Genomic DNA, 12,278 nt, shown 5'->3' on the forward strand with positions numbered 1-12,278 from the left:
GTCTAATCTATGAACATAAGATTTGTTCAACCCTTATTCATAGTCTCTCGCTTCATCAACCAATTATAGTTACCTCTAGGGCTTACTCCATCCCCATAAAAGGATGAATTGAAGAGAAGCCATTGGCTCCATCAACCAATCATAGTTTAACTCTAGGGCTTAATCTTGTGAGAGTGCACAATAGAAGAGAAACACAAACACAAAGAGAAACGAACAAAGAGAAAGAGAAAGTAGATGATGAAGGAAGAATTCTACACTACCTGAAGAAGAATGTTGATACAATGATGATGGATTGATCCGGCTAATGACGATGGCAGCACCAAGCATAGAGAGTCAGACTGTCAAAGTGTGCACTTGCAAAGAAAAGACTGAAGACTAAAGAGTGTGTGTGACTGCCAAGTGGGGGGTGTGGCTATAAATAGCAAAAGCACCAAAAAGCTGGCCCACCTAATCTTGAGGAGGCCATAAATGAACTGGTACATGAATCTAGTCACCCACACTGCTGAAGTATTGAAAACCATGGTTTTGTCTTCCCAAGGTTTACTGTGAGATCTCTGTCTCTACAAAAGACATGCAAAGCATCTGGGTGGCATTGCAATCCCTCTAGTGAAACAAAAATAAGAACAATGTCATCTACATACAATAATATCGATATCAACACCCCTCCTAGGCTGGCTCTCGCTCCTCCACCTCAATCAATGTAATTAGACACTTCATCCATACATAAACCAAACAATGTGGGTGAAAGTGGGCATCCTTGTTTCACTCCTATGGTACTATCAATCCTCTCTGATAGTCGCCCAACTGCTCGTACATGACCTATCACTGCCTCACATAATGCATAGATATCCTGACATCACGAAAAAAAAGATAACTTACCATTCTCTGGGTAATCCTGCTTTAGCTCGAGCATCATGATTGAAAGGTCCCTTCAACTCCAATTTAAATTCCTCCAACAAATCTACAGACAAACCCAGAGAAACATAAACACATCCAAAAATTCACACAAGCCACCATTGAGAATATATATATCAAACCAATGTTCCAGCAAAGAGTATTTTTTGTTTTCTATAGCTGCTTAGCAAAAGAGTGCAATGTTTCATTTTAGAGAGAGAGCATGATTTACAAGATTGATAAAGCTCTATAGCTTATGGACATAACTTGAGACTTGCAAATTTCCTTGAATTCCACCTGATAAACTTAAAGCTGCTTTCTGCCTATTATAAACAATGTTTAAAACTACAATGGCACCTCATTCAACAAGCTTAGCTCGATTACTTTACTCTCCTTTTGGAGTATGTAAAGCTCTTTCCCAATGAGCTCAATTTTAAGGGAAAAGCAGTTATACACACACACAACTATCCCATCAAAGAAGGGGGGGCCAAAAATAGTCCCAATGTTGGTGATACAACAGAAAATACTACTGTGCCAATCCACAGGTACAAGTCTTTCCATTCTTTGCTTATCATAAGCCACCTAGAACAGTCAAGCTTCTGTTAGTCACACACAATCCATTTGTGCAAATACCTAATTAGTCTACACCTATAACAAGTACATGTAAAGTCATGCTAGATTTTGTAAACATTATAACTGCTGAGGGTAGGCACAGAAGTTCTGTTAGTCACGTGCAATTACTCTGTGCAACTTTCAAAACTGGAATCTCATAACAAGTCTATGCAAAGTTAAGAAAGATTGGTACAAATTACTTGTTAAGCACTTAAAGAGTACGCACAAAACTTGAGAGTAGATGGTCTAGTTAAGGAATCTTATGTTCTATGTAACGCGGGACCAATCTTCATGGTCTTTTTCACATGACAAATATTTGTCTTAGTGATTTCACGGCTTATTTACCAACTAATCTATGGCTCCCTTGTGAGCCATATCAATTAAAACAATATTACAAGAGCATACAAGCTCTAAGCTCTCACACAATCCATCAAATCTGCATGTCTTCTTTGGTTTAACCCACAGCTCCACAATAACGAGGGTCAATGGGATAGTCTACAACAAACCTACTGACAGTCCTCAATGAACACATATTAAAACTGATGGTATGGCAACACCAGTACAGGACCTCGGCAAATCCCACACACATTGACAAAGTCTACCCCTCAACCATAAAACATCAAGCCATCTCCTTTCTGGATCTTCTTAACAATAAAAGCTCCAGAGGGAGCCCAAATGTGGTCAACTTCTGGTTTGGCGACCATTGCAACTGTGGCAGGTTACTATCAGCTGAACTGCAGTCTTCCCTTCAGCTCAACAACTATTAACTAATGACAAAAGTGGCATATTTACCAAGATCTTAGGCACCCACATTTGTTGTGGTTTGAATTTTTGTGTTGAACTTAAAGAGTGAGTTGGCAGCTAGATTTGGTTTTTCTTTTATGGTTGGGCGGAGAGGGTGAGTTGGCAGCTGGATGTGGTTTGTATAATTTTGTTGAGCCTAAAGGGTGAGTTAGAAGCTAGATCTGGTCTGTGGGTCGATGCTGGCTGGTCATATTCACATGCAACAGAAATGGCAACAGGAATGGCAACTCTACCACAACAGTAATGGCTACAGACTAGGAAACCGAAATGGCTAGGAAAAGACTGCAAAATCTTCACAATGTGAAACAGAAAACTTTGAGAAGCACACTAGCATATTCCTAAAGACAATGAGAAAATATCAACAAACAAGCACTAGATCAACAAAGCCTTTTGGGTAATACTTGGGCCAAACATCAGGAAACAGTTGAAATGACAATGGTGTTGTTTCCTATAACTATGTGGCTGCTAGGAATTGGCATGTCCGATTAGAATTTGTAGCAGCATAAGATCTGTGTCAGATTTGCAACGCACAGTATGGGTGTTTCGCTGGGTCTGAGCTAGAGAAAGGCTGTCGTAAGACTAGAGTATGTCTGTGTTGGAGTCAGAACTATGTACCGTGGAGTGCCCCACACTATGTCAGATATGGTCAGATCAGGTAGTGGAGGCTTTGGGACCTGACACTGAAGCTGATGAAGGGAAAGAAATGGTTACCTCTGCTGAGATGATGGTACCATGTTCTGAGGTTCAGCCATGTAATGTTCAGCCACCAATTAAACGCAGCGAATCACTCCTGATACCTTGATCAGCAAGGTATCATGATGATCTCCTAGCAAAGGTGCCTTTGTTCTTTGATATACGCTTGGTCCATGTGTGTTGGAGACCAATGGCAAATTTCCAATGGTTGCTTCAAGAGGAATGCCCAATGTGAATAGAAGTGGAAGCCTGTCCTGCTATGTATCAACCTTTGCTGAAAGACCCTATGGGAGATGTTGGCACTGTCTTGGTTCCACCTGCTTGGGGGCTATAAATCGCAACTATATGTGCAAGTTGTGAGACACTTCTCACAAAAGGCCTAACTCATTGCATCTCATTTAAAATGGGGCACTTTTGCGATCCGTTGTTTCTCTTGTGGGAAGTTGGCTTATTTTATGGCAGAGTGCCTAAAGAAAAATGCAGCTCCGAATGTTGGGATTGCCCTAGTTGTCAATAAGGATCTCACGGTTGAAGGACCTTAGGATGACGAGTCCCCTGCACTAATAAATTTGGATAAAGGGAAACAGCCCATGCAACCTTCAGACAACCTAAACATGGTTGGGTTGATGTTCAATCTAAAAGAGGCAAAAAGGCTGATATTAACACGTAAGCTACTATGCCTAGCACTTCACAAGACTCCTTATATACCCATATATGGCAGAAAGATAAGCCATCTTCAGTACATACTGCCAATGAAATGGTTTCTTCTACCCCTCGAAAACCTTTCCCTACAGAAGTCTCTGCTGATCATTCAAGGGATCCACCTACTCGACTTGATTTTGATACAAGAGGTAATGTGATTACCCACTTGAATTGCCATTATCCACAATCCACTCCAAAGAAGGGGGATGATCTCTCCACCTCCAAATCTAAATGTTGAGGACTACATGCATATGAAGTGTTGGTTGATTTCCTTGATGAGGGAACCCTTGAGATTTTAGCAGAAAAAGTTAAATCAAGGCAAAATCAGCCTTGACCGTGAGTCTTTTTTTGTAGATACATATGAAGATTGCCACTTGGAATGTGCGTGGAATTCACTCTAGCAGCAAGCAGCATGACGTGGCATATTTTGCATGACAGTAAATGGGATGTATTATGCGCTTTTGAGCATAAGAGTTATAGTGAAGCAAGGAAATTTGTGGACCCCCATGGGTTTTGCTTGTTTTATGAGGTGGTTACTCCAATGTGCTCATGCTTATTCATGAGAAATTTCAGCTGGTTCTTGTTAAAAATGATGTACATGGCCACTTTTTGGTTGATTGAAATTTTGTTTGACAAGGAGGTTCTATGGCAAAATGGGCTATATGGGCTGAATGATCCCTTGACTAGACAAGATCTCTGGAATAGACTAAAAGCTTGTTTGTCACTTGGTAGATTGGGTTTGCTGATGGGGGATTTTAATATGTGCACTGATCCCTCACAATCTACTTTCGAACACTCAATGAGGCCTGAGAGTCGTGCTTGGCATGATATTACTTTGGTTGTTCTTAAGCAAGACCTTTGGTTCTTGCTTTGTTCATCAGCTTCAAGACTTTTTGTTCAGCATAGCATACAGTTACATGGTCTCGATTGGATCATATATACGTTATGCAAGATGGTGTTTTTTTTGCCAGAGATTTTGGAGATGCGAGTATTGCAACAATATGCCTTGTCTCATCACTTTCCCCTACAGTTTGAGATGCTTGCACAGCCCATTGCTCCTTTTGTGCAATTTTTGGGCAAGCTCCCCTTATGCTTCAATTCATCTTACTTAAAACATTCAAATTTTAATGGTTATATGAGGCAATTGCTTAACAGATTCTTGCTTGACTTCCCATCTAGGGGCAATCACTCTTTTGAGCAATCAATCTATAATGTGTAGAGGATTGGCCGGTAGTATGGCATTCATCATGCCTCCCTTTGTAGGCAGCGTCAACACACTACAAAAGAATTATTGGCTTTGGTTCGTTCCTTGCTACTTGAATCCCCACATGATGCATTTATGCTCCCATTGGCTACAATGTTGGTTGATCTTAATCAATAGTTTTAGTTGAGATCTTATCAACAAGCTCAACTAAAAACTCTAACTGAGAATTCGCAAGACACTTCCTACCACTTGCTATTTCTTCAGAAGGTGCACTAGCATTCAGTAGAGGATCACTTGGTGGCTAACTCTTTTCAGATGGAAGTGCTAGTTGTGTCAAAGCAACTCTCTTGGGATGGGAAACACAAGGACCAACCAAAATTTAATCATATGGCATGTCTGGGCTTATATTCTATTCCCAATTACACTCTGGTCATTGGTGAGCCGCAATGTGTTGATATCCTTCTACATAGCCATAAGACTTTTTCGGATTCCTAGTAGATATCATGACTTATGGGGCCAAATTTTCACGGTATTGCAGCATAGGCAACCCTTTCCCACACTTGATTCTGATTTTTCTTGGCAAGATTGGGATCTTATGGGCTAGCTCAATCTTCAAACGGCTTTGGCTAATGACATGTATCATTTCATGATCAAAGATCATCACTGGTTGGTCACCAAAGCCAATAATATTTGAGGCTTGCATAAATCTAAGGCTTGTTGGAAAATGACTATAATGAATGGATGGCTAAACAATACTCCTTTTAAATGTAAGGTCTTTCTTTGGAGAGTGCTAATTGGCTGACTTCCCCTTTCCTCGACTCTTTCAAAGCACTAAATCTTGGATGGCAACTGTTTCTTTTGCATTACTAGTGTGGACTCTCTCTTCATAGATTTCATTCCTGCCCTTTAGCTAGGAAAATTTGAACCCTCCTGCTTGATATTTGGAGAGATGTGGCTAGTCTGTCAATATGCATTGTGCTCCTCTGATTGGGTCTTTGCTAAGGCAAAATATCCCACTCCTGTGCAACCACGTATGAAGATTTTGTTCCACTTTCTTAAACTTTGGGAATGTTAGAATAACTGGGTCACTCATAATGCATTGTTTTTTACTCTCTTGCTAGTGTCCAAGGATATATTGCTACACTCAAGGGTCTTCTATATTGGCAATTTGATCTCATTCAACATGCTAGTCTTCTTCCTAGGGAGAACTTGGTTCCTTGGCACATGGCAGTTTCTTCTGTTTCTTTGCCGTGACTTTTGTATTTCTTCTATGATTTGATATAATATAACTACTCATTACGCACGAGAGAGAGAGAGAGAGAGAGAGAGAGAAAAACAAATGTGTGGAGAGAGTCGGCGCGCTGCTTCGCGAGAGAGAGAGGTCGACGCGCTGCTTCGCGATGGCGGATCTGCTGCCCCCCTGATCACGCGCTGCGACTCTGGTGTCCTGGGCGTCCCCAGACCTGTCCGCAATCCCGCTGGCCTCGTCGTTCACTTTGCCCCCATGATCCTCCGACCTGCGGACCAGTTTGCAGACGCTGCCTAGTCTCCTGTTCCATTCTGCCTGCCTTCGCGACCACAACAGGTACCCTTCGTCAGCTACCCCGTCAGCCGTCTACTCCTCGTCTGCTGCCCGCGGGTGCCTGCCCTCTGCACTTGCTGTGCCGCGACAGAGAAAGGGCGCCCTAACCTGGCAGCACGTGACTGCAACCTTGCACACATCCGCGATCTGATCTGCTCCTGTACAGAGAGAGAGAGAGAGAGAGAGAGAGCCCTCCGTTTGTGGTCGGCTGCGCGGCGTCAGCGTGGAAGTCTGTTGCAGCCGTGTTGAAGCTTCACTGTCCTGTTGCTGCAGCCGGGTGGTTCCCGGATTTTGCAGGTCTGCGGGACTTGCACAGAGCGAGAAAGAGAGAGAGTGAGGGAGCGAGCGAAAGTGAGAAGACAGCACTATGGCTGGCCTGGATATGGATTTTCTCGACCGGACGGTGGCAGCCCTTGGCCCTAATTCGGATACAGAGGAGCCGGAGGACATGGTGCCATGCACGGAGGAGCCGCCTCCGGGTTCTGAACTGCCGCCTGCAGGCAAACGCTCTAAGCATACTTCAGACGAGCCAATGGGTCCTCAGGACCGTTCCTATGCGCAGGTTGCCTCTAAACCTGTGGATTCGCAGGAAATAGACTGGGAGCATTTGCTGGACTTTGCCAATACTCTGCTTGGCGATTATGTCAAGCATAATAATGAAACCTTCGCTGCTGCGGCTGCGGATGATGTGCTGGAAGCCACGGTGGACCCAAAATCAGTCTTGCGGTCCTTCTCCGTGTTTTATGACCGTGCAGTTATACTTTTTTTCACCGGCAGGATCCCAGTGCTCTCACATATTCGCCAGTGGATGCACCATTTATTGCAAGGAGAGTATGTTGAGGAGATCTTCCTTGGACCTCGCGGCTTTTATGAGGTCCTGTTGAAATCGGAATCGCATCGAGCTGAGCTCCTATCCAAGTTGCCACTATTCTTTGATCGCCGCTTGGTCCATGTGGTACCATGGCGCCCTATGGCTGACTTCCAGCATCTGCTTCAACGAGAATGCCCGGTGTGGATGGAAGTGGAAAATTGTCCAGCGGTATATTGGCCATTGTTGAAGGACGCGATGGCAGTTGTGGGCACAGTGCTGGTTCCCCCAAGCCTCAAGGCTATGAACCGAAACCGTTTATGCATGTTATGGGATACGGCCAGGAAAAGGCCTGCGTGGCTTCACCTCAATTGCTCTAGCATGCATCCTTTGCATTTTCGCCTGAAATGGGGCAATTTTGCCGGACACTGCTTTTCATGTGGTAAATTAGGGCATTTTGTAGCTGAATGCCCGGAACGGCAACTGTCTTCTGAGGAGGCGCAGGTTGTGCAGCCCAAGGATGACATGGTGCTTGATGCCCAGACACAGGAGACCCTTCAGCCACCTACTGTCATGGATAAAGGTAAACAACAAGTCCGAGGTTTGGATTCTCCTAGCTCTGATTGGATTGAGGCACGACAAAAAAAAGGTAAAAAGTTGGACGCAAGCCTGGCAGATCCTGGGCCTCATGTTTCCCCGGATTCCGTACGCACGTACACGCGCAGGAAAGACATGGTCACCTCACAGCAGGTTGCGCGTACCATGGCCCCGTCAGCCCCCCGTAATCCGTCTTCAAGGAAAGTCTATTCCGAGGGCCCCAAGGGCCCACCTGCTAAGCTGGCGTTTGATGCAAAAGGCAATGTGATTACACCTTGGGATAGGCGTTATCCCCGCCCTACTCCCAAGGTAGTGGATTTCCCTTCTACCTCTAAAGCAGGTCGCCCGAATTCATTTGCAGTATTGGCTGATTTTCTGGATGAGGGTGTCCTGGATGCCCTCGCGGAAAAGATGCAATCGAGGCAACAGGCGCCTCGTTCCTGACTTCCTTTTTTTGAAAATATATGAAGATTGCCACGTGGAACGTGCGAGGCATTTGCTCTCGCCATAAGCAACATACCATGTGGTCTGTCTTGCATGAGAATCAGTGGGATGTATTGTGTGCAGTGGAGCACAAAAGTCATGGTGAGGCAGGAAAAGTTGTGGATTGTCGTGGATTCCGTCTGTTTTATGCAGGGACACATGCTAAGCATTATTCGGGCGTGCTGATGATTGTTCATGAGAAATACCAGCCTGTTCTTGTTAAAAATGATGTGCACGGCCGCTTTCTGGTAATCGAAGTTCTATTTGAAGGCGAGATTTTATGGTTGCTGGGACTTTATGCTCCCAATGATCCCGCATCCCAACGGGATCTATGGTCGACTTTGCAGGGCTCCATGGCAGTTTGCCGCAGAGGGTTTTTGATGGGAGATTTCAATATGTGTGTTGACTCTTCTCAGTCCACCTCAGGGCTTTCGGTAATGGACACGCCAGAAAGCCGGGTGTGGAACTCCTTTGCTTTGCACGTACTTAAGCAAGATCTTTGGTCGTGGCTTCATCCTTCTGTTTCAGGTTTTACTTTTCATTCTGCACAATCTGCAACCACTTGGTCGCGGTTGGACAGAATGTATATCATGCAGGGGGATGATTTTCTTCCCGAGATGCTGGAGATGAAGGTCTTGCAGCAATATGCGTTGTCGGATCATTTTCCCCTCCAGCTTGAGATGCGGGCACAATCTATTGCACCTTTTATGCAGTTACTGGATAAGCTCCCTTTACGCTTCAACTCCTCTTATTTGAAGCATCCAATCTTTCAGGGTTATATGCAGCAACTAGAGGTTCTTATTGGACTTCGCCTCTGAGGGCTTGGCTTCGTTTGCACGCCTGCTCTCTAATGTGCAGCGGGTTGCTCGGCAGTATGGGATTCACATTGCCTCTCTTTGTCGCCGACGTCGACTTGCAGCAGAGGACTTATTGGCCTTGGTCCGTTCCTTGCTCTTGGATTCCCCAGATGATGATTTTCTGCTGTCACTGGAGCGGCGTTTGGCCCATCTTATTCAAGTCTTTAGCTTGAAATCTTATCAGCAGGCCAAGCTGCATAACTTGGCTGACACATTGCAAGATAATGCCTGCCAGTCTCATAAGTTCTTTCGCGCCTTGCATGCTTCTCCGGCTCGCGAAAATATGACTCGACTTCAGGATTCGGAAGGTCGCATGGTCACTGATCCGCAGACCATTATCAATATGTGCAGAAATTATTTTATGGATCTTTTTGGTTCTTCTTCCTTGCCGTCTAGCCAAGTTACGCATGCCCGCTCGGTCTTCTATCAGCTATTCCACCAGCAAGTTCCGTTTGATATGCAAGCCTCTTTGGAGGCGGATATTTGCGAAGAGGAGGTTATGGATGTTTTGTTGCACCTGCCTAAGGATAAAAGTCCTGGTGGGGATGGTCTCACTAATGAATTTTTTGAGCACTCGGCCACGCAGTTGGTAAAGCCATTAGTGGCCATGTTCCAGCAGGTTTGGGAAACAGGGGTCATGCCTTCTTCATGGAAAGAAGGCCTTATCAAACTGATCCCCAAGGTCCCTTCGCCGTCAAAGCTGCAACACTGGAGACCAATTTCGTTGATGGGCGTGATGTATAAAATCTTTTCCAAAGTGCTGGCAAATCGGCTTCACAAGCACCTTCCAGCTCTTGTGCACCCTCTCCAATATGGTTTCATTAAGGGACGCAACATTTTGCATAATATCTTGAATGTGCAAATGGCTATTGATTATGCGAGGCACTCCAATCAGCAAGTGGTATTGATTCAACTGGACCTGGAAAAGGCGTTTGACTGTGTGGACTGGTCTTTCCTTGCAGATCTTATGTCTGCTATGGGCTTTGGGATCCGCATGTCCCGATTGATCTACACCATTAGTACTGAGGCTTCTTCAAGAGTTATGCTTAATGGTGGGGTCACAGAGCCATTTCTCCTTGCACGCTCGCTTAGACAGGGCTGCCCTTTGAGTCCTCTCTTCTTTGCCTTGGCGACTCACCCGGTCCTTTCAATGTTATCCTCCATGGCGGCTTCTGCCCAGCTGGCAGGGTTATCTCTTCCTTTGGGACAGCACTTCATTAGCCAATCTTTGGCTGATGACTCCTTTATGATTTTGCAGGCGGACAGGGATAACATTCGCAAGGCATTAGATGTTTGGACGCTCTTTGGTCAAGCTTCTGGTCTTCGCATCAATGCCTTCAAGTCAGCCATTCTCAATTGCACGGAGCCTGATTTAGAGTCATTAGGCTGGCAGGGCCAGGTGGTTTCTCGTGGCTCAATTGTCAGGCATCTTGGATACCCATTGGGGGTGGATGTACGGCCAAAGGACCTGCTGGAGTGGATTTCACACAAACTGGCCGCGAAGTTTATGTATTGGAAGTCGCAAGCCTGGCCGTTCCATGTCCGCCTCAAAGTGGCTCAGACAATTATGCTACCAATGCTGACGTATTTCCTGCCATTACTGCCATGGACGCCCAGTACTTTGAAGGCTCTCACTCATCCCATTCGTTTCATGCTATGGAAGAAAGATTCACTGCAGGCAGGCATTTCCTGGATTTCATGGTCACATGCATGTACCCCTAAGCGCATGGGTGGTGGAGCTATTTTGGATGCAGAAACTCATATGCTGGCTCTTCGTTGGTCTCTGTTTCGTGCCATGTGTGTGGATCATCACCCGTGGACCATCATAGCCCGTTATTTTCTTGAGGACAGCGGCCTCCGCCAGGGTAACACACGGCTTCGAGCCTCATGGTGGCATGTCCTTAATGCTGACGCTCGATTTTCCAGTCCCTCTTCCTCTTTGTTACTGCACTTGGTCGGCTCTTGGAAAGTGGTGCTCCAAAAGACCCGTTGGCATCCTGTAGGGGACCGCATGCAGACAAATTCTTTTCAGCTGGAATTGTTGGCGGTATCCACATTACTTTCATGGGAAGATAAACATCAGCTTAGACCAAGATTTAACCGCATGGCCCGTTTGGGTGTGACTTCGATTGCGGATGCTACCCTTGCTACTCGCAATGTCCTTGCATCATTTCGGACTGCTAGGAGACTTTTCAGGATCCCGCGCGGATACCGTGATTTATGGGGGAAGCTTTCCTCGGAACTTCAGGGTAGGCAACCCTTTCCTGCCCTGGCTATGGATCGCCCTTGGCAGGACTGGGACCTTGCAGGCCGGTTGAGTCTGGAAAAGGCCTCTACTAATCAGGTGTATCATCTTCTCATTAAAGATCACCAATGGTTGGGTGTGAAAGTTAATACTGTTTGGGACCTGCGGAAATCACTGTCATGGTGGCAGGCAACGCTGATGGAGGGATGGCAAAATAAGACACCTTTCAAATGCAAGGTCTTTCTGTGGCGGGTAATGATTGGTGGTCTTCCTCTTGCCTTGGCTCTTTCCAAGCGTCGAATCTCGAATGGCACTTGCTTCTTCTGCACCACTTCGGCAGAATCGGCCCGACATCGTTTTCTTTCTTGCCCGCTCGCCAAGAATATCTGGTCACTCTTGTCACAAATCTGGCACGCGGTGGTGGGGTCCTCACTGACTCCTTTCGATTGGGTTTTTGTGCGCCCGAAGTATCCCACACCGCCACCGTTACATATGAAGATCTTATTCCATTTTTTCAGATACTGGGGATGCTGGCACATTTGGACCACCCGAAATGCTTTTCTCTTTGATTCGGCTTCTAATGTACCGCGACATATTGCAAGGCTTAAAGGGCTCTTGCATTGGCAGCTTGATCTCATCAGGCACTCTGACTTGCTCCCTCGGGAGGATTTGTATTCCTGGCATTTGGCAATTGCCTCTGGATCCTTGCCATGATTGGTGTAACTTTTTAGTACCCTAGTCCGGGGATTTCCCACACGTTGGCCTACGGCCCTCGTGCCTCTTGTACTCGTGTAATC

At 45.7% G+C, this 12,278-nt stretch overlaps 1 protein-coding gene across 3 annotated transcripts in view; it reads right to left on the reverse strand.

Moving 5' to 3' along the window:
• LOC148032387 (diiron containing four-helix bundle family ferritin protein, putative (Protein of unknown function DUF455)) overlaps positions 1-12,278 on the reverse strand; it is a 131,545-nt gene that overhangs the window by 24,984 nt on the left and 94,283 nt on the right. For all 3 annotated transcript variants that reach the window (XM_087683037.1, XM_087683038.1, XM_087683036.1), the window contains exon 5: positions 880-961. In XM_087683037.1, the coding sequence (XP_087539163.1) occupies positions 880-961 (82 nt within the window). The remainder of the gene's footprint in view (positions 1-879; positions 962-12,278) is intronic.

This window comes from Lygodium microphyllum, chromosome 8 (assembly GCF_053477565.2).
Source record: "Lygodium microphyllum isolate KBCC chromosome 8, Lygodium_microphyllum_v1.1.10, whole genome shotgun sequence".
Lineage (NCBI taxonomy): Eukaryota > Viridiplantae > Streptophyta > Polypodiopsida > Schizaeales > Lygodiaceae > Lygodium > Lygodium microphyllum.